At 44.3% G+C, this 21,659-nt stretch overlaps 2 protein-coding genes across 4 annotated transcripts in view; one reads left to right on the top strand and one right to left on the bottom strand.

The window, feature by feature from the left end:
* Positions 1-1,348: 1,348 nt before the first annotated feature.
* Positions 1,349-20,103, top strand: CSRP2 (cysteine and glycine rich protein 2). Its single transcript, XM_027071200.2, has 6 exons — positions 1,349-1,505; positions 11,948-12,060; positions 14,969-15,137; positions 18,337-18,466; positions 19,155-19,248; positions 19,795-20,103. Exons 2-6 carry the CDS (start codon positions 11,949-11,951, stop codon positions 19,869-19,871), a joined length of 582 nt encoding a protein of 193 aa, XP_026927001.1. The 5' UTR covers positions 1,349-1,505; position 11,948; the 3' UTR covers positions 19,872-20,103.
* The window catches only part of ZDHHC17 (zinc finger DHHC-type palmitoyltransferase 17), a 108,110-nt gene continuing 93,173 nt past the window's right edge, over positions 6,723-21,659 (bottom strand). For 2 of the 3 annotated variants that reach the window (XM_053226517.1, XM_053226518.1), the window contains one exon: positions 20,096-21,591. In XM_053226517.1, the coding sequence (XP_053082492.1) occupies positions 21,297-21,591 (295 nt within the window). In that variant the 3' untranslated portion in view covers positions 20,096-21,296. Of the gene's footprint in view, positions 12,130-20,095; positions 21,592-21,659 lie in introns of those variants that run through there. The other variant, XM_027071199.2, reaches the window with a different exon arrangement.

Raw genomic sequence — 21,659 nt, 5'->3', positions numbered from 1 at the left:
CATGTCACTTTTACATTAGCTGATGCCATGAAAACACAGATTGACCATATTTAGAAAAGCTCACAGCAGGCAGGAATACTTCCAGACTCCGGCCACAGTATCAGGAGATGTCAGTCATCACTAGGTTTCTGCACAGTACTTGGTGGACAGAGACTATAAAGCTGCTATTATAATGAGTTTACCCTGGGTTAGCCCCAGCATATGAAATAAAACAATAGTAATATCATATATATACCAGGGTGGTGGTTCTCAACCAATGCCCTCTGCTCTTTCCCCACAGGGCATTTGGCAAAGTCAAATTGTGTTTTTGACTCTTACAAAGTGGAGGGAAGGGTGATATTGGCGTCTAGCGGGTGGAAGCGCCCTACAACGCACAGCACAGGCCCCCAGAGCAAAGAATCAGCCAGCCCCAAATGTCGAGTGTTCAGGTTGAGAAGTTCTGGACCAGAGCAAGCTCTTGCATTTGTGGTTTGAGGGATAGTTTCAGTAACAGCCTTTTTTGAGGTCCCTGTCCCAGATAACAGTTCTCAGGGATCATGGCTTCTGGCACAGAGGTCATCAGCAGGCCTAGGATGTGAACCGCACAGAACCGACATTATTTTTCTTTTCATCTAAAACAATAAATCATCCTGCAGCTCAAGTATGAGGTCCCCTGCGTTGTCACTGGCCTCTTTGGGCCCTTAGGTGCCCTGGTTTCTGGCTGGGTTTATGTTTCTTCCCCCCTGTGTGTGCAACCGTGCCCTTGTGGTGGGAAATGCAAAAAACACTTGGGGAATGAGGCGTTTTCGTAACGTCATTTATTTGGTCTAGATGAGATATTTTGCTCTTTAAGAACAGGAAGGTTGAAGATTCCCAGAGGTTGGAAATCGGACCAGAGACTATTTGTCCACTGGGGAAGTTAATCACGTTGAGTTTACTTATAAGGATAAGGCAAGGGAGCGGGTGGTGGAAACCCCCGATCTGGCGGATTTTCTACTTGCGGCCTTGGACTGTGGCCTCCTGAAGGAGACCTGGTGCCCCCCGTGGGAAGGGTACCTCACAGGGTGGAGGGGGCTATTTCCCGACGGGACAGTCTCGCGGCCCGGTCCCTCTATAAGGGTAAGAAAGTCTCCTTTTCCAGCTGCTAATCACTTCTGGAAACTGCCGGATCCCGTTAGGAGGGAGAGGGGTAAGGCCGGCGGAAGGGTCCCGGGACGTGGGAAGATGCCAGGCGGGCGGGAAACAGCAGGAAGAGGCGGGATTCTGCCCTTTGTCTCGCGGCCCCCTGCCTGAAGCCGCTCGGCAAGCAGCCCCCGCGCTAGACTCCCCCGGCCGTCTAGAGCCGGTCCGGGAATCGGCCGGGTGCGGCGGGGCGGGGCGGGGCGGGGCGGGGCGCGTAGGGCCACGCCCATCACGGAGTCTTTAAAAGGTGGGGGCTCTGGGTTCGCCGCTGTTCGCGGACTCGCGGAGCTTTCCCAGGGGTCTGGCCTTGCCGCGGGTGGTGCGTGGTCCTGCCTCCGACTCGAGTGAGTAACTGCAGTGGGGGCGCCTCCGCCCACCCCGGGGGAGGAAGGTTCCCACAGCCTCCCGGGCTCCTCGGGACGTCCTGCCGGCGCCCCCCCCCCCCCATCTCCGATATCCCCATCTCGATCCCCACTTGCCCTCCCCTCCGCCATTCTCCTCACCCCTGCCCCCCGGTTCCCCCACCCCCCTTTCACACACACCTGCCCCGCTCCCCGTAGCCGCCCCGGCCCTGTCCTTGGATCCCGGGCCCTTCGGGCAGATAAATAATCGTGCGTGACCTCCCTACCAGTTGCTTCACACCGGTTTCTTTGGGAGAGAGGCGGGGCCGAGAGTTTCGCGTTGCTGCTATTCCGCCTTTTGGTAGCATTGGGCCCCCTCCTCCAGCAGCCGGTTTTCTTTCCAAGAAGAGGGTGGGGTGGGTTCCGAGTCTCGGGGTCTCCTCTGCCCGGAGGAGGTCTCCTCTGCCTCGCTGCGCTGAGGGCGACCTTACCAGGGGCTGGTTGGGAGTCCTGGGAGTGAGGTGGGGGCTTCCACAGTCCGCCGAGCCCAGGATCCTTCCCCTGATGCGGTGCAGATTTCTGGCATCCCCATTGTTTAGTGGTCTCTGCCCACTAAGCACTGAACCTTAAATGTTGAAAGAACAGCAGTGAAACATCAGGTCGAGCTTTTTCCGGAACTTTCCACGATTCAGGTATAAACGGGAAAGCAAGAATGCTTGGTTGTGAAATTCTGCAACAGGTCCTGAAATCACATCCTGAGTTCCAAAGCTCCACGTAGGCAGTCCCTGGGGGAGGGGGTTTCTAAGCCGGGAGACACTCACCTTCCTACCCAAGTCTGGACGTTTGTTGAAGGATATTTGTTTAATGGTTACCCAAAATGTGGTCCCTGCTTTATTTGCCATCAGCAGATTAAGCACATTTTCACCTTTAATATGCTTTCAATATGGATAATATTTTAATTTGGGGTAGTAATTTTTTTTTAACTCAGGCAGTAAAAACGGTGTCATTGGTTCTTTTCTAATTAACCTGTTTTAAAGCTCTACTTACGAAATGACAAGAATTCAAATAGGACAATCACAAATTTGTCTCTAATTTGACTCAGGTTTTTCAGGAAAGAGATGGGCGATGGATTAAATGAATCACATAACTTCAAAACTGTGTACCAAACCATAAGTGATTTTATGAAGTCCACCCTGGCCTGCCCTCACTATCCTTGGTCATTGCTGTCTCAGGTTGATTGCAGCTGGTACTTGATCAATATTTCTCAATGTTCTTTCTACTCTGGTGTCTAGTTTTCTTTGCTCTTTTAGAGTGAAAATTACAAGAGACAAGATCTGCATCTCACGAGTCTTTGAGACTCACAGTACTTGCCTGCGTGCCTTGAACACAGTTGGACCAGAGCCACTATTGGTTAATTGAATGAAGAAAGGAAGGAGTAAGATTGCAATTGTGGGGGACAAATATTTAATTGAACTCAGGCAGTAGGTAATATTAGCGAATTTGACTTAAGGTTTCGATTGTAAATTTTTAACGGTTGCTCCAAATGTATTCAAATACTGATTGATACAAATACCAATATGCTAAATACTATGATGAAAGCAATACTCATTGGAGATCTGATGAAACTGGCAATAACTTGGATTTTGGCAAAATTGCATTTTATACCAAAACAGCAAGAAGGTTGGCATAGAATAGAGGGGGTGGCAATAAATGAGCTTTAGAAGCCTCAGTCCAGCCTCAACATTGCCACTAAATGGCCACGGAGATGTGGACATCTAATTGTTCTTCTCTGCCAGAAATAAGGTAAATCAGGAGAGCTGAGGAGAGCAAACCTCCTATGGAGAAGGAGTCCTGGCCTAGTGAAAACGGCAGGACTAAAGCCAGCCATGCCCCAAGTCACATGCCAGTACTAGCACCCATTGGTTTGATGACCTTGGGCATCTTTACTGTCTGGTCTTAGTTACTTCACCTAATAAAATGGATGTAACAGCACCTACAACAGGGTTGTCATCAGGCACGTTGATTGTGATCCTTGTACAAAGCCCGGCTCAGCCAGGGAGAGGTTCCTTGTAATTGGACACTATTGTAAATTTTATTGAATATATAGGGAAATGGTCATCAGTGAAAGCCTCTTCCAGGAGGGCACTGATGCAGACTTACCAGTATCTATTAGGCCTTGCCATGAGGACAGGTTTCTTCCCTTTGCTGATATTCATTGGTTTCCTCAAGGTACCATATTATTTCCTGGGCTGGTATTTGCATGGCATCCTTGGGGTTCTGTTGGGTGGGGAATCTCTAGACTCCCTTGGGGCCTTGATTACCCACAATTGTGATACTTAACTGTTTTTGTGTGGTGGACCCTTCTGGCAGTCTGGTGAAGCTTCCGAACTCCTTTTCAAAATGTTTTTAAGTGCATAAAATAAAGTACGTGGTACCAAGTTCATCAGTCCCTGCTATTTCAAGGAATCTGTGGTCCCAGTTTAAGTACCCTGACTTGGACTTTTCTCACACTGGATTGTGGAAGAACCCGGCACAAGTTCTGATAGTTAAAAATTTTAAGTTTTGGGGGCGCCTGGGTGGCTTAGTCAGTTAAACGTCCAACTCTTTCAGCTCGGGTCATGATCTCAGGGTTGTGAGATCAAACCCTGAGTTGGGCTCCATGCTGAGTGTGGAGCCTGCTTATGGATCCTCTCTCTCCCTCCCTCTCTCTGCACCTCCCCCGTGCTCACATGCGTGCTTGCCCTCTCTCTCAAAATAAAGTCAAAATTAAAAATTACAAAAAATTTAAGTTTTTGTGTAAGTCAAGGGAAGAACCAAGTCCATTGTGAATCATTTGCAAAGGGTATCAGTTCTCTTTGCTCTTTTTTATTATCTCATTGTGCCAACAGTAACTACTAATTGTCCTTCACTAATGAAAAGAGGACAGATACCATATAATACATTAGGGCCAAATACCTTCCCAGTTCACTACAGGAAAGAACGTTTCAGGGTGGCTTCATAGTACTTCTAAAAGAGAAAAGCGAAGAGAGAATTCAGTCTTCACATAGTACAGGAAATGCCCAATTTGAAAAGAACCTGTGCCAGAGCCTAGAAGTCACTACTATATTTGTGTTGCTAACAGTGGTTTAGTTTTAGGAAAACATCAGTGAAACAAACTCTGTAGTTCATTTGAATTTTATTGGTGTTCATTTTTCAATTGAAATGGTAATTTTGCTTTGGTTTCACAGTTATGAGTCACTTGATCTCTATACCTCAGCTTCTCCAGCCATAAAATGGGTATAATGATAATGTCTACCTTAGCTGTTAGGAGGATTAAGTAAGTTAACATAACTACTTAATATAAGTAGCACATGTAGTAAGCGTCGGGGGATTTAATGGCAACGTTTGTGAAATAAACATTGTGCCTGTAATACAGGCAAAGAGCTTGTATTACATGAGTATTTGTGATTATTGTTACCTTTCACGTGGCAAGCGCTATTCTAAATGCTTTCCATATACTCTTTAATCTCAGAACTAGTTTATGATATAAATAAGCATTATCTCCATTTTTTAAAATGAGAAAACCAGCAGATCAAATAACCAACCTAAGATCACTTGGCATATAAGTAGTAGTTTTGGCATATAAATCTCGGTCTGACTCCATGTAAAAATCACACCAACATTAAATTATTTGAATAATTAAATATCTTGTGGATCGCACAGATTGTGGATTGAGATGGCAGATGCTGGGGGTCGGTGACCAAATCTATAGCCTAGTTGCATTCTAATTACAGTATGTGACTTGGCAGGTAGTGCTGAAATCTGTGTCAAGGATTTTGCTGTACTCCACGTTGAAGACATGAATGGAAACAGGATATAGAATTAGTAATTAATGGTGGCACTGAGGTGAACACAGGACAACTTACTGGAGAGAAGGGCGGATTTCTCTGTAGCGAGGATAGACTTAGGGCAGCAGAGAGGAGTGACAGAGAGCTTTCTGGTCGAAAGTAGCAGTTTGGGGGTGAGCCAGGCACAGAGAGGACACTCACTAACCGGTAGCTGGAGGGTTGAAGATTGGTCAGAGAGGAAGGCGTTCCTGTGCACAAGTAATTTGGTAATCAAAGGACTGATAGTTCTCAGGTGATCTGAATGGTCTCAACCCTTCAATCAGATATGGGAGTTTGGGGAAGAGATTGTGGTTCTGGAGTTGGACAGGAGTGGGTTGAGCCGGGCTTGGGTGTTTGGAGGTCATTGACCTCAGCAAGTCACCGAACGGCCGACCTTCTGGTAGCCATATTCAGGCCCAGCAGCGCTGCTGAAGGAAGAGGAAGCCGGCGTCTGTGCAGCGCAGGCTCTTTGCCAGGTACTTCACAAACGGTATCTCGTGAAATCCTCCAACCACCCGACGAGCGTTCTCGTCCGTTTCCAAGGTTCAGCTGAGGATGTCGAAGTTAAAGAACTTGGCCAAGATCACAGAGCCAGTAACAGACTTTCAGCCTTCTATCTCCACGCTCTTTCTCTTATAGTAGGAACATGTTAGAGGTGGCACGTGCAATGCATTTTCCGTGGCAGACGTTATTAATCACAGTCGTCTTTAATGCGGAATCTTGAACGTAGTTCCAGGAGCCCACTGTGAGTAAATCTATGAGATGAAACTGTTTTTGCCATCCCTGAGACCTTGCGGACTTCCCGAATCCCTTTCTACCTGCTTCTGTGTCATGGCTTCTACCGTATTGCCTTTTGTTCATGTCATGCTAGCACCAAAGCAGGACCTCCTGAGGAACAGGCACCCTTCCTTAGGACCGGCTATTTTAGCCTCAGTTCCTAACCCAGGATGTGGCTTACAGAGTGCGGAATTAATACATTTAGACGAAATCTCCATGCAGTAAAGCATTGTACAGTGGTTATAGGCTGCCCTTACCCTAGAAGAATTACTTGAGATATAGGAAAGGAATTCGGATTTAGCTGGATGAGGGAGGGCAGGAAGTCAGTTGCCCTGATGGGGAGAGGCAGGGGGATTAGGGGTATAATGAAGGAATGGCTATCTGAGATGTGTAGATGAGGACTGATAACAAAACATCATCTCTTGAGTATGTTGAGTATATCATTCTACACAGACTGCCTCCGATAAGCATTTCTTCAACCTATTCTCTTAACTCTGTAACAAAGGCACATTATCCTCCTTTTACATGTGAGGGAAATGAGACTGTGTTGACTCCGAAAGCCATGCTTTTAATGGACTCTTAGGCCGAGCTGTCTTGAAGTCGTGGCTTTGGTAGAAGGAGCCAAATGGAACATGTAGCTCATCACTAACATGTAAAGTCTGTGCTTGGCTCAGTGGTATTCACTTAGATAAGGGAAGTAGACTAACCAGATTGTTTGGTAAGCAGAAGGAAAAATTTTTAGAATGGGCACGGAGTGGAGCTCAATTTCCAATTAACTACTACTCTCAAACTCTGGCTCTGTTAAAAAATCATTGTAATTCGGGACAGTGCTACTAATTTACATATTCTTTAACTAGCGACCCCTCTCCATGTGTCTCAAGATGAAACTGGTTTATAATGAATTCTCCCTTTCTGGAAATTGGATTCTAGCCAGATTCCAGTGTCCTAAGAAAACCCTGTATGTAATAATAAAATGTCAAAGCTTCTGGAAGTATTTAGAATTCGGGTTTATAGACGGATTCATTCCAAACCTTTGCTATCAGAGCGAGTGACTGAAACTGTGAGTGGCGACATGTAGAGTCTAGATTCATGGATTCAAGACATTCAGAATCTAAAAGAAGATGGTAAATGCAGAACAGGTAGTGTGAGAATGATCTGTGTGGCCACTTTGCGGTTCTTGCCAGTTATCTGGAGAATGAGGTAACTTGACCACAAGTGACTCAGATTTAGACGACAGTAATTCTCTCCTAGGGGTAAGTCTTATGAAATTCTGGGTGGTGTCTTTGCCTGGGGAGAAGGAGCAAAGAGAAATCGCATACAGGTGTTCAGATGTAAACCGAGCCTTTTAATCTAACACAGTGCCCCAGTATTAGAACTCTTTCAGACATTGAAAAACAAAGAGTGGACTGAGAAACCGAGAATAAGCCTGTTTGGCCTCTTTGGCGAGATATGTGTAAAGTGGGATTTCTTTTCTCCTCTCACCATTCTGTAAATTAATGCATAGGATTGGGGAGAGGCACGTAGCCCAGACTGCGGAGTGCAAATCCAGTCTGCTGTGATTAATGTCAGCTGTTGTGGAGTAGTACGGCCAAAGGCCTGTAGGGAACATGAAGCTTTAGAATTTTTTTCTGTGCAAAGCAATGCCAAGAGTGACCGAAATGGAAGATCATCACACTTCCTCCTGCCAAATTCAGGGAACGTCCACAGGGGTTCACCCCAAAAGTGTAAATTTGAACTTCATTCCTTAGTCACCATAAATGGAACTATCATTGTCTGCAGTGCATATTAACATCCCAGAAGAAGGTTTATGAGTGACGAACCAGCTAAGTTTTTTCTCTACCCTGTTTTTTGCTCTGAGCTCTGTTCTTCTGTAGGCGCCAGCCAGTGGGTTTTCCTGCTGGAGTACTCCTGGCAGGATGGACAGTTAGGAGATGCCCCTCCATTTTCAAGCAAACAGTTAACTGGACAGCTGCCAATACATTTGTTTACCCCCTTTTATCGTCACAGTATCTCCACTGGTTAGAGAGGGCTGCTTTCCCTATTTTACAGATGAGAAAACTAAGCCCAAGGTTGCACAACCATCTTAAGTAACATCTTAAATAATAGATCTATCCAAACCAACCTTCCTCCTTCCCTCCCTTCTTTCCATTATGAAATATTTCAGACATACAAAGTAGAGAATAATATAAGGAACGCCCAACTACCCAGTATCCAACATAAAAAAATAAAGATTACTTCAGCTGAAGCTTTGTGAGGATGCTCTTTCTATTACACCATGTGCTTGGACCACAGAGAGGGTTATTCAGAAATCCTTAGGAAAGCCTTGAAACTGGATGGAAATTTTGAAAAGTTAATGACTTGGAAATTTTATGTAGAATCAAAAAATGTGACAAAGGGAAGTAGACCAGTGCTACCTTTGTCTTGATAAACACAAAGTCGAATTGGGAATTGTACAATTTAAAAAAGGAAGAATTCTTTAAAACAACAGACGTTATTTTGATAGGTGCCAAGCACTCTGGTACATGGTATGGGGAATACAGAAATGTGGTCCCCACCCCAGAGGGGAAAAAGCTTTTAACATAGTAAGCTGAATGTTGTAGTACTTTGATGGGTATTTCCTGAAAAGATGACACATTTGGCTGGTGTGGCCTGTGCAGTAGAAATCAGACTTGACTTACAATAAGTGAATTTAAGTAACTGTGAATTACATAAAGAAAGGAAAGACCTTCTTCCCTGTTTAAAAGTCCAAGCTGCTCTTTAATAGGGAATAAAAAAGTGATGAGTTAGTTTTTGAAAAAAGTATTTTTAAATGGTATTCAGAGATAACCCAAGATGGCATTAGTCTTCATAGAAATCTGGTTCCTTATTGGTGATAGCTCCAAAGTAAACAGGTGGGAAAATATAAGCTACTAGGTTGATATTAAATAGTATAGTTTCTAATAGGATGAGAAATGCCTTGACAATAACAGAATATGTTAGAAGCCAGCTGGGCTGTTGATGCTGGGATCCAATTTTAGGTAGTAATTAATTGTAAGGTCATTACCTACAAGCCAGGGTTGGGTTTTAGGTTTCCTCCAGAATCATAAGGGTACTTCCAGCAGATGTCTGTGGCATCCGTGAACATTCCAGAACTCTGGTAACTTTGGAGCCAGGGGGCAAAGTCAGTATCACTAATTGCACTTTAGACTCAAGCCAGTGCAGGCTGTTGGAGCCAAGGCTTTGTGTCTGAGGTTTTACAGTCAGGCTCAAATTTCACTGTGGATTTAAACATTGGAGCACCTGTCTCCAGGGAAGGGAATAAAAGATTTATGCAACTACTATAGGAAAGCTTGCAGATTTATCCCGTTGCTGCTAGCTGTTGATCCTCTGTGGATGCCTTCACAGTAGCCTGTTACCTTCAAGGACCCTCAGAATCACCTTGGTCCTGTCTGAATAAGGAAGTAGGCTTTTTGCAAGTTGAGACCAACAGTTTGGTGATAACTAGTCATATTAGTCAGGTCTGTGTGTTTTTCAAGGAACAGGAGCTCCATCTCAGAATGACTTTGAAAAGGCAATGTACTGGCTCATGTAATGTCTATAGGATAAGACAAGACACAGCTGAAAAGTGTCTAAATCTAGTCTCTCCATCTCTCTTCTTCTGGGCCAGCTTCATTCTTAGGTTCCTTTCTTCCAGTGGCTAGGCAGCTGCTAGCAGCTCCACCCCTACATCCACATAGCCCTGGGTTTAACTTTCACTGAACTGCCTTAGGGTCGTGTGCTCATTCCCACACCAGACACTGTGATGGTGGCAGGCGGGGGGTCGGGGGGGGGATGCAGTGACCTCATTGTCATGACCGAGTCACACGCCCAGCCCTGGAGTTGAGGGTACGGTCAACACCCTTTAAACAAGTACTTCTCAAACTATCTGGTAAAGGACCATTTTTGTTTAATTTCCAAGCACAGATTCTCTGCTTCTATGCTATTCAGTAAGGTGAGTCCACTGATCATGCTCTTGATTATTGTGACATAAAATTGTATAAAGTTTCTGAACTCTCACCTGCATTTCATCTTGAATTGGTACCAGATGTGGTGGACCATCACAAGGAGACTACATTTTAATAAGTACTTCCTAACCCACATGGACTAAGAAAGAGAGGGTTACTTGCCTGGAGAACATCTGGGGGAAAGTGTTACAAGAGGGTCAAGAGAATGCTGTATCCCAGAAATGCGCCCAACACAGTGATTGATTCTGTAAAACTTGCTTTTAGAAAGACCTCATCTCAGTGTCAAGGAAGTCACTGGGTTCTGGATCGTTTAATGCTGTAGGCTGGGCAGGAGGATGGGAATTGACCGCCTTCCTTTTTATTTTAAGGATTGAAGATTCTTCCATCTATTTGCTTAGCAGCCCTCCTTTTCCCTTATGTAGCTAGCCAAGTCTGAGTTAGCAAGGGGGTCTCCACTTTCTCATCCAGCTATTTCCTAGAGAGGTGTGCATCTCATCTAAGGAGACTGAACAGCCAAGGGCTACAAATACCACTCACAGAAGAGAAGTGTGAGAATGAGGCTGGAGGAGAAAGAAATTCTCACTGTGTTTTTAGACACCACTTGGGGCAGGGCAGGGCACCATCCTTGAAGGACAACTTTCTGTACTGCTAAGGCACCTGAGTACGTTGGCCATTCAGAAGTAGGCATTTGATACCGTGGCCAGGTAGGCCAGTTCATTGAGAAGAGAGGTTAGAACATGTTGGCCCCACATCACAGCAGGATTTAAGCTTGGAGCACTACCCCAGAGTCAGGCCAACTGCAGACGTGCTCAAAAGACAATTCACTTCGCCGGGAAGGGAACTTGGTAGTATATTCTCTATGGACTGACAGGCCTATCGAAGAGGGGAAAAACTACTACCGGCTGGGCTAGAGGAGCTGGGGGTTAGTGAAGCACAGAAACCTAAATCGTAGCCATCCCGATGGATGTTTGTTGTGGTTACAGCCGGGGCTCCATGCACAGTTCTTCCAGTCACAGACACAACTATTTACACCGTCATCTTGCATAACTTCAGCAGACACAGGTAAGACTAATTCTCGCGAGGCAATACAACACTCTGTTCATCCCTCGAAAGTGGCAGAGCTCTTGTAGATTGTGTTAAGAATTCGGCGTTGTTAGGGGTGCCTGGGTGGCTCAGTTGGTTGAACGTCTGACTTCACCTCAGGTCATGATCTCGCAGTCTGTGAGTTCGAGCCCCGCGTGGGGCTCTGTGCTGACAGCTCAGAGCCTGGAGCCTGCTTCGGATTCTGTGTCTCCCTCTCTCTCTGCCCCTCCCCTGCTCATGCTCTGTCTCTCTGTCAAAAATAAACATTAAAAAAAAAATCGGTGGTGTTACAACGAAGTGAACACATGATAAAGACCTCCACCCGGGTGCATGTTCTTCAGCTGAGTTTTCAGAACCCATCCTTAAGGTGGGGGTGTCAGGGGTGGACAGTGTTTGCCTTTTCACTCCCACACTTCTTTCTCAACCCTCATCATGCTTCTGGTGGCATAGTTTTGTTTTGTGCCTGGCGACCTGTACTGTTTTACTGAATGCAGGTCCTCTGTCCTGTAGGGAAAAAAAACTTGCGCGTGACAAGTCAGAGTTTGCTAAGGAAAGAGCTGCAATTTGGAAGATGAGATGAGGCGATTTTGGAGGAACGCAGGGCTTTAAAGACGTGGTTAGAGCAGTTCTTAGACAAAATCTGCAGCTGGCCCTGGGGTTTAAACAGCCCTCCCGGGAGCTTGGCAGGCATCTCGTCTCGTGTGGGGACATTCTAATGAGTCCTTTATTCCTGCAGAATGCCCGTGTGGGGAGGTGGAAACAAGTGCGGGGCGTGTGGGAGGACCGTGTACCACGCAGAAGAGGTGCAGTGTGATGGGAGAAGCTTCCACCGCTGCTGCTTTCTGTGCAGTAAGTATCTTCCAGGGCTCGATCTTCGACAATGAATGGGTTGTAATGAATGTAAAAGCTTCAGTTTACCTATTTAAGGAAAAACATTGTGGTTTTGTTAACAAATATATTTTTTTTAATGTTTACTTATTTATTTTGAGAGAGAGCATGAGTGGGGCCAGGGGGTGGTGCTGAGAGAGAGAAGGAGAGAATCCCAAGCAGTCTCCATGCTGTCGGCGGGGCTCAATCCAATGCAGTGTGAGATCATGACCTGAGCTGAAATCAAGAGTTGGATGCTCAACCGACTGAGTCACCCAGGTGCCCCACAGAGATGATTTTAGAAGCTTAGGTGGTTTCTGCCTATCTGTCCTGGACATCGTGAACGCTCAGCCTAGCAGCAAGGACGGCAGGGTTGACCTGTGGCATGCGGCCGTACTATGTCCCCACGGCTTTTAGCCTCCACTGGGCCTTTACTGTACTGTACTTGTCCTCACGTCCATTCCCCTGCTTCACTGAGAGCTCAGTGCTGTTTATAGTCTGGCACTTGGCAGTTTCTGGTGTGTTGTAAGGGCTGGGCTCTCATTTCTGAATGAACGGTTTGCTCCTCCTCATTCACCCCATCTTTCTCTTTGGCAGGGGCCTTTCTCTTTGAAACCTATTTGCTTGTTTCTTGGCATACTACTGGTTGAAATCAAATGTCTAGAAGCTACATTTCCATCTTCTCTGGTCATGAAAATTCAGTTATTTCTGGGTTATTGATATCCTAATGGAGGGAAAGGAGCTTAGGATGTGAAAATGCCATCAAGGCAAGTTGAGAATTATTACTGTTTAAAGATGGAAGATTATCAGTGTCTGATATAGACAAGAAAAAGGACATAAAACACACGTCTGTGCTCGAAAGACTGTACATAGTGGACAGTAAGAGAAACAGAACCGGACACAGGGCCCCTCCCCCTGCAGACTGTAGTGATAACTAAGTGTTCAGTTTCAAGCAGGAGAGAAGCCACTTCGGAAAGCTCTTTGTTAATCATCATCTTCTGATTCAAAGGACAAATTTTCTTTGATGAAGGATTTGTTACATGAGGACCCCCCACCCCCCGTACATGCAGATACTTGCTGTATCTATAGTACCATATAGTGACAATTATTGCTAGAAACTGCGTATATTAAGTATGTTGGGTTACGTTAAGAAATAATGTCCAGAAAAACCTCTCTCAAATTTTAGTTGCCCTTTTCTCTCTAGGCACCAGCATTCAACATGTTGGGACCTTTTTTATGGTGTAACTGCTTTGCAGGCAACGAGAAACAGCAGAAAGTCGCAGTTAAAGAATAAAAATCTAACATATGTTTACTGTGTATGCCCCCATAATAGCTACCATTTCTTGGAACTGGTTTCACCATTTCTTCTCTTAGAAGTTACTTTCTTTTTTTTTTAAGGAATCTGTTTTCCAGCAGGTTTGAAACCAAGAGTACATGAACAAAAGGGGAAATACAGATACTTTAGACATTGTTCTTAGTTTCATGAAACATTAGTTTCATCTAGGTTAAGCCAGGATAGTCTCTCCACCATAATAAACTGTTTCCCCAATGTCAACTTCTTTACTGGCAATTTTACTGTTACTTCCTAGTATCTGTCTCTGCTGACTAAGGTCTTTTAAGGATATAATTCAGAACAGTTTGCAAACTTAGAATTTTACTGTAGAGAATAGAGAATGAGGACGAAGGGAAGGATGGTCATACAGTAAAATTTTCTTAAAATTGCTTTAATAACTCTGTGGTCTTTGAAACAGTTTTTGTATTTTGATTTTTTCTATTAAGGGTGTTTATTCTCCTATAATGTGTGGTTTTAGGTTACCTGTGTCTTTCAGCAAACACATTTCAGTTCTTGAGCCTCAACAGCAAGGTTCCAGAGCAGATGACGTCATTCTGTTCCACCAGAGAAAGTGTTAGTCTAATAGAAGCTTCCTAATTGTAACTGTTTTACACCAGCCAGTCGCCGTTCCCTGATGTCCTTCTTTTCTTCCTCCTTTTATTTCCCTTCCCCCACCCTTTTAAGTAGGAGGGAGGAAAAATCCCCCTTTCTACTAACTTCGGATTTCCAGCTGCCCAGTAAGTTCCCTCACAGTTTTGTGTGTGTGTGTTTTCCAAGCTTAACTGAAGTTTTAGAAAGTGAAATAATGTCTGGGTAAAACATGATGACATTTGGCAGTTTTATGAAGTGGGATCCGTGGAAATGTCTTGTGGCAAGAAAACCATCAAGAAAGAATGCATTCTCCTTTGGGACAGAAGGGAAACACAAATGCAGACTTGAAACCACTTTGCGATTTTCAGACCTACTCATCACTGCTGGAGAAGCCGGTGGCGAGATGAAAGAATAATAGGTTATCCCTTCCGGACTCATGAGGAAAACTGGAATTCTGGAGTTAAAGCCATTTTTATGCCAGGGGGTGCTCTTCAGGGGAGGGCTACAGAGCCAGCCCCCACAGGGCACTCAGCCACTCTTTTGCTCTTTGTTAGGTTGTGCTTTGGCACCACTAGGGTGAAGAGGTGGAAGACTGTGCTGAGGGTTGGAGCAAGCGTTAGTTTTGTTCCTTTTGTTCATATAATTCTAGCCGTGTAATTCTCTGAAACCCCTCCGTCCTGCCAGAGAGGCCAAGCCTATTGAAAAGTCTGAGGCTTCAGAATGTTAAAATTCTGATACATTTCTGAAACAACACCCTTCCTATCCATGGAGAAAGGCAAATCGTCCTCAGCTGTAGCCGACCCAGTCCAGATGCTGTCCCATGGCTTTTGGGAAACCACAGGGGAAATAGGAACGTGAGAGAGCCTGTGCCTTTCCCATTTGTAGACCATGTGTCAGGGCCACCACTGCTCTTAGGGAAATGGCATCTCTGGCATGTTTCTAAAGGTCTCACTCGTTCCTCCTCAGTGGTTTGCAGGAAGAATTTAGATAGCACCACAGTGGCAATTCACGATGAAGAGATCTACTGCAAATCCTGCTATGGAAAGAAGTATGGGCCCAAAGGCTATGGTTATGGCCAGGGCGCTGGCACGCTCAACATGGACCGGGGTGAGAGGCTGGGCATCAAGCCAGAGAGGTGAGTTAGGACCACGTTTCTTACCTTCAGAACAGAGTTATAACAATTAATGTTGCTTGGTGAAATAGCAGTCTGGGACAGATTTTAGCTTAAAATAAGCAAACAGAAGGACTCTTGGTTTTCATGTATCAACTAGTGACTATTCTTTAAGCTTGAAATGGACAGTTTGGGACCTAATAGAATTCTTATTGATTATTCCAGTGATTTCTAGTCTTGATTTTGGGCCATGCTCCAGTGTATCAAGGACTCATGTTCTCAAAAGCACATGGTTTACATTTACTTCCATTTCACAGTGTTTTGGAGACCAGATGTCATGAAATCAAGTGATGTCTGAATCATGAGACACATTTCTCATGTGCAGTTAAGCAAGGAAAAATTCTCAGTCACTCCTTCCATGTAAGAATATTTCACCAAGAAATTACTTTTCTCGAACTTACAAAGTCTTACTTCAAATTGAAATTGTTTTTGATTCGCTGAGACATTAGTATTAAAATTTAAAGGTTCCAGTGCCAAAATAGCAAGGTACTAAGTCTGCTAAACTTCATTTAGTATTTTATGTTCAGGCTACATAATTTCTTCACTTGGAATTTCCTCTTAATTCCTGTTTTTGACCGATTAATTCTCTCATTTGAACTTCACATTTTTCACATCCGTTTTATATCGAAGAGGCCAAAATTGGTGTGATACTCCAATAAAGTGGTCTTTTCTTGGACAAGACCGTTTATCATGCCCCATGAGCTGGACACCCTGCAATATTAACACGTCACCTCACATAATCCTCACGACAGCCCTACAGGGTAGGGTTTCCCATCTTACTCAACAAAGGTAGACAATGAAATATTAAGCTATTTCCTAAAGTCGCATTGCTAGCTAATTGCAGCAATTAATGTAACTCCTAGTGTAACTCCAAAGCTTAGCACGGTGCATTATGGTATGCCTGAAATAATACTTGAGTGCCTGCTGTTTGCTGAACATTTATGTTCATTTTACATAATCCTTACAGTAACTCTGGGGGTTTAGATACCTTGTCCCTATTTTATAGACGGGACACTAAGGCTCAGGTCACACAAGTAAGTGACACAGCCCGGATTTGACGCATGCCCATTTGGCTCCCAAACCTGTACTCTTTCCACTGCACTGAGGCCCACCTGTCTGTTCTTTGGGTTTTTTCCACAGAGTTTCCGAGCCATGGTGCCTTGCCAACAAGGGCTGGCTCGTCCGTTGTTATGCGCCATCACTTATAGAAGCCCAGCTTACCTTGGTCTTTGTTGAAGTTCATTGTGCTTTTTCTGCTCTCCTTTTCCAGCTTGTTAAAATCCTTTCTCGTTTTCTAAGATTTTCTTTCAAATCTTTCAAAACACACCTATCTATATACCTCCCTCCACACCACCCCCCCTCAAACCAAGTTCATCCATAACCCAAAAGTTAAGTCCGTGATTGCGGCTACAGTTTTAAAGTCACAAAGGGCAGTGGACCCACTTCTTTACCTCCTGCTGCTCCATCTTCTCCAATAGCTGGTCAGCCCTCTGTGCTGGCCTGTTGATCTGTGCCCTTGCCTCTTCTCCTTTTTAGCCTGGCCACCTACTAGGGCCAGATGTAGAGACTTCCTTTTCCAGAAGCCTCTCTGCTCTTAATGACTGACCTCTGGGAGCACCTGTGGTCTGGAGCACCCTTGTGGGATGTGGTAACGATATAACATATGGGGACCACATTATCTTCACAGGAGTCTCCCGGAGAGGCAGCACTGTGTGGGCAGAACATTTCACTGAGGCAGAACTGTCAGTTCAGACTCACCAATTTTCTAATTCTGTAGCTCTTCACGTTATTTACTGTCGGAGCCCCTATTTCTTCATTTCTCGTGAGGTTAACAACTATACACCCCCCACGATGTCATTAGCAGGGAGGTGGGAGATAATCTACATTAAGTTCTTGTTAACATAATATATTGGACATTTTTGGGGGGAAACTCCTAACTCCAAATGTTGGATATCATTGTGAATAGCTATCAAAAATCACTCTCCAAAGGAAGTACATACAGTAGGTTGTACAGTTTTTTTTAAAATATTCGTACATTAGGGGCAACTGGAAACACCAATGCTTGCATCAGTACTGTGAATTGGTATTTGTTGTTTAGAATAAAATTTCCAGCGGCCATAGCAAACATGACTCCAGAAATGCTATATGTTTGCTACCTCATGTGAAAGTACAGAAAACAGATGACTAAAACATGGATACACTGGAGGTGAAGAAATGGAAGATACCGGGGAGGAGTTTGAATCCTTTGTTTTATGAAAAGGCAGTATTTCTAAACTAACATTTTATTTTCTATAAGTATGTAACTTAAACTAGAGTCAGGAAAGAAAACTTTTTCCAACAGGAAAAATGGGACACTTGTACCACTTGGTGAGCTAACTGCTGTTGCCCTCTTATCTGCTTGACTGACTTACAAGGTTTGAGAGGGGCCTTTAAATCTTCTCAGAGCCCAGAATGGTGTTCTGCACTGTACGTACATCTACATATTGAAAGGGAATTAAAGAAAGCGAGAAGTTACCCAGTGACTTGAAAATAAGTGACAAAAATTACAATATCCACAGAAAAAGCAAACATCATACAGTAATAGGCAAACCTTCTACAGTATTTTTCCATGAAGCTAAGTAGTTTATTCACATTTTTCCCCACTTAGCGTATATTAGGAAATTAATCTGTAAGTAATGCTTAACGTTCTTAATTCTACCTGAGTCCACTGACCTATCTGCAGAAACTTTTAACTGCTTAGGCTAACAGTGATTTTTCAGACTCTGGTAAAGTAAAAAACTCCCTGTGATTCCAGTGGTAATATGAACAATGATATGAATATGGGGTAAAAATATGTCCAGTGTATATTTTTATAAAGCATAGTATAATTGTTTCATAGAGGCCAGCACTGGGGATTCAAGGAATTCTGTTTAGACTCACAGAGACAGATTTTTAAGTTTGGGGCTTCGTCTGTTTATGGCAGTAATGAGCCCATAAATAGGTTAAAGTACCAGCTGGCCAGCACCTGAGACACAGTTCTTTCCCCTGGATGTAGTTCAGTGAGGGCCTCTGGCCGTGAGACACGACAGCAGTTAAGTCCCAGAGTTCGGTTGTGCCTGTCTTGTGGGCTTATTAATTAGAATGGGCCCTTCGGTAAATCCTAGTTTTTCCCCCTTTCTTCAAGTGTTCAACCTCATAGGCCTACAACAAATCCAAACACTTCTAAATTTGCTCAGAAGTATGGAGGTGCTGAGAAGTGTTCCCGATGTGGGGATTCCGTGTATGCTGCTGAGAAGATAATCGGAGCTGGAAAGGTAAAGTGCTGTCTTGAGTTAGCAGCAGTGAATGACTCCTCTCTCCTCCCTTTCTCCCCCGTCCCCCTCACATCCCCTTCAGGCGTGCTGTCTTATATAAATACATTAATGCCCTGGATTCGGATTTTTCTTAGATTTCCATCTGAATCATTAACTTGTTGAAGCGATGCCCTTACTTGACAAATCACATCTATGTTTGAAAGAAACTTGTTTTCATAAGGGGCACTCCTCAAGGATGTTAAAGGACGACTGTTAAATCTGCACTCTGCAGGTTATTCCATGTAGTGGGAAACCAGAGTTGGGACTCCTGATGCTAATCTGAGGTGTACTTCTGAGCAAATTACTTAAACCACTTCACCTCTTCCAGCTGCAATGCTCTCAGCCATAAAAGAGGCAGTCTTTAAAGGAGCGCATTGTGCTTGTGGTGAGGTCTGAGACGGCTCTTGGGGAGATGGCCCTTGGCTGGTACAGCCCGTGTCTTCTGTAAATGAAGTTTGAACCCAGCCCTGGTGTAGGTGGCCAACACCCTGTGTAGACACAGGGAGGTCCAGTTCCAGGCTTTTTGTTGGAGTTGAAGCACAGCAGTCAGGAGTATGCGTTGGGTTGACGTTTGCGAGCCACTTGCCAAAGCGTCTACACTGTACTGCAAGAAACCACCCTCTCAGACTTACTCAGTTGTCTCTTCCAGCCCTGGCACAAAAACTGTTTCCGGTGTGCCAAGTGTGGGAAGAGTCTTGAATCAACAACTCTGACTGAGAAAGAAGGCGAAATCTATTGTAAAGGTAAAATTAATTTCCATTATTGCTGTGCATCTGAATATCCCACCCTGGTTAAGGAAATTTCACCAGCATACAAGAAAAAGAAAGTACTGTGACAGTGGGGAGAGGAACTGGGAAGGAAAGCAAGGGATTGCCACTCGCTATTTGAAAATAAAGGATCTAGAGATGCTCACAGATAACAGAGATAACTTGAGACAATAAAGTTGACTGTCATTTAAAATTACCCCGACAAATAAGGTAAAAACCTCATTGAAACACTGTATGTTTCCAGCAAAGCATATGAATGTATGAAGGTAACAACAGACAAACACGTAACTTGCCCGGCCCGATTTGTATGCTTGTAACTCCAGTGGGTCGGAATGTTTGGACTCACCTTTGCAACTCTCAGATACTTGCTATGTGGCTCATTTTATATCTTAAATAAGTTGAACTCTTTTTGGGAATGGCAAACCATTTTTTTTTTTTAAACTTACAGGGGTTTGTCATTTTGTGGGTCTTAATGCTAGCAAAGCTTAAAGGACCTTCTGCTAATTCTCTTTCCTTTTTTAGGATGCTACGCAAAGAACTTTGGGCCCAAGGGATTTGGCTATGGTCAAGGAGCAGGAGCCCTTGTTCATGCTCAGTAAAGGCGTGACCCTGAGCTGACATCAAACACGGAAAGTCTCTACATGGCCTAGGCACAGATAATCTAACACTAAACTACTGTGAAATCCTGCCGGCACTTACGTACTGTCTGTTGCCCCGTACACGGATAGGCTGGCTGACTAGTGGGAAGAGAGCACTGTATCCCTTTGCTTTTTATTCCTCGGCATTTTCAAGACGTGTTTCTTTTACATTTTAAATAAAACTTCAGCTGGATTCAGGTGCTCAGTGTCGTTCACATTTTGGAGGAGCTGCTGTGATTTCAGTTGGCGGAAAATCACTTGGGTCCCTACCTGTACTTTAGTGGTTAGAGTCCACCCCGTTATGCAGCTGACCGACTAGGCTAATGTTTGCATCACAGCTGTTGGAGGAGATCTCTTTTAACCTGGTCAGGGTTGCTTGGCAACCGATTCCAGCTCTTGAGAGATGGTGGGGCAGCATCCCCCACCCACCTGTCCGCCCCACTCTAGCTGGTGGTTATTCTCCTTAGACAACCTGCATTAGAATCACCAAGGAGTATTAAAAAGCAGATTCCCAGGCCCTACAGAAGCAGACTCTAGAGGTAGGGCCATAGAAGCCATTCTAATAAGCTCCTCAGAAAGGCACAAGGACCTAGGGTGGTGGGCACAGTTAAACAAAACACTGAAATATTTAATTCATCTAAGTCTAAAGATCATTACAAACAGCTACCTACAGACAACTACAGAACCTGAGGCTTGGTGTGACGTTTTTTAGACTCCACTCTGACCTGATACATGGTAACTTACTAAATCCTGGAAACTGAAGTGATTTCCTCAAACATTTCAATCCTGCATAAGTTACAAAGAATGTTGCAGTGTCCTGACACATTCAGCTGGCTCACGTAGAAAAGGAGGCACCAGACTATAAATAATATTTTCACTATTTCCCCAGAAACTTTTATCAAAGATTCAATCTAACTTTTAATTTCAGGGGTAAGGTGTGAGATTGGTAAAATAAACCAGCATGACCAATGAACATATCTTCATCTTGTCCAAAGCCTATTTTAACATACTGTATTGCTTATTTTGAAAAGCTACAGCGGTTGTGCTGTGTATGGCATCAAAAACATAAGTAGAAACTTAGTGGGAAGAAATCAACTGAGGATGTACTAGGTGAAAGAATTCATGCTTATTTATATCATAGCCTTGAGCACCTCACGTGGTCTTAGAAGACAAGTTCCACTGTGGGAGAGGGGAAGGCCTCTTTGTTAAGCAGGCTGGGGAAGCTAATCAACCATAAATGAAGATAGGCTGAATTGAAGAACAGTTATGGAATAACTTCTAAATCTGTATGTAGTAGTTTTAGAACTTGCCCACAGATTCTTTGACATTCCCAACAAAACACGGAGGCTAATTCCCCTCCCTCTGAATAAAGGCCAACCTAGTGACTCATTTTTTGCACAATATGATGGACAAGGCGAGGTTAGAAAAGGCAATGGTTTTTGCCTGCCTCTTTCCCTTTGGAAGTTTAATCTTGGAACTCAGCTGCCATGTTCTGAGGAAGTCCAAACCACATGGAGGTATTACAGCCATAGCCTCCACTGAGAGATCTCGACCATCAGCCAGTATTAACTGACATGAGTGAGCCTTCAGATTATTCCAGTCCCCGGTTTTTGAACATCCCAGCCCACACCAAGTGGAACAAGGTGAGCTATTCCTGTTGAGTCCTGAGCAAACTAGAGATCTGTGAACAAAAACACCATTTTAAGCCACTAAATTTTTGAGAGGTTGGCTAGGTAGCTACAGGTAACC

This window comes from Acinonyx jubatus, chromosome B4, assembly GCF_027475565.1.
Source record: "Acinonyx jubatus isolate Ajub_Pintada_27869175 chromosome B4, VMU_Ajub_asm_v1.0, whole genome shotgun sequence".
Taxonomy (NCBI): domain Eukaryota; kingdom Metazoa; phylum Chordata; class Mammalia; order Carnivora; family Felidae; genus Acinonyx; species Acinonyx jubatus.
Note: the sequence above shows the minus strand (reverse complement) of the source record. Positions and strands in the feature narration are given on the sequence as shown.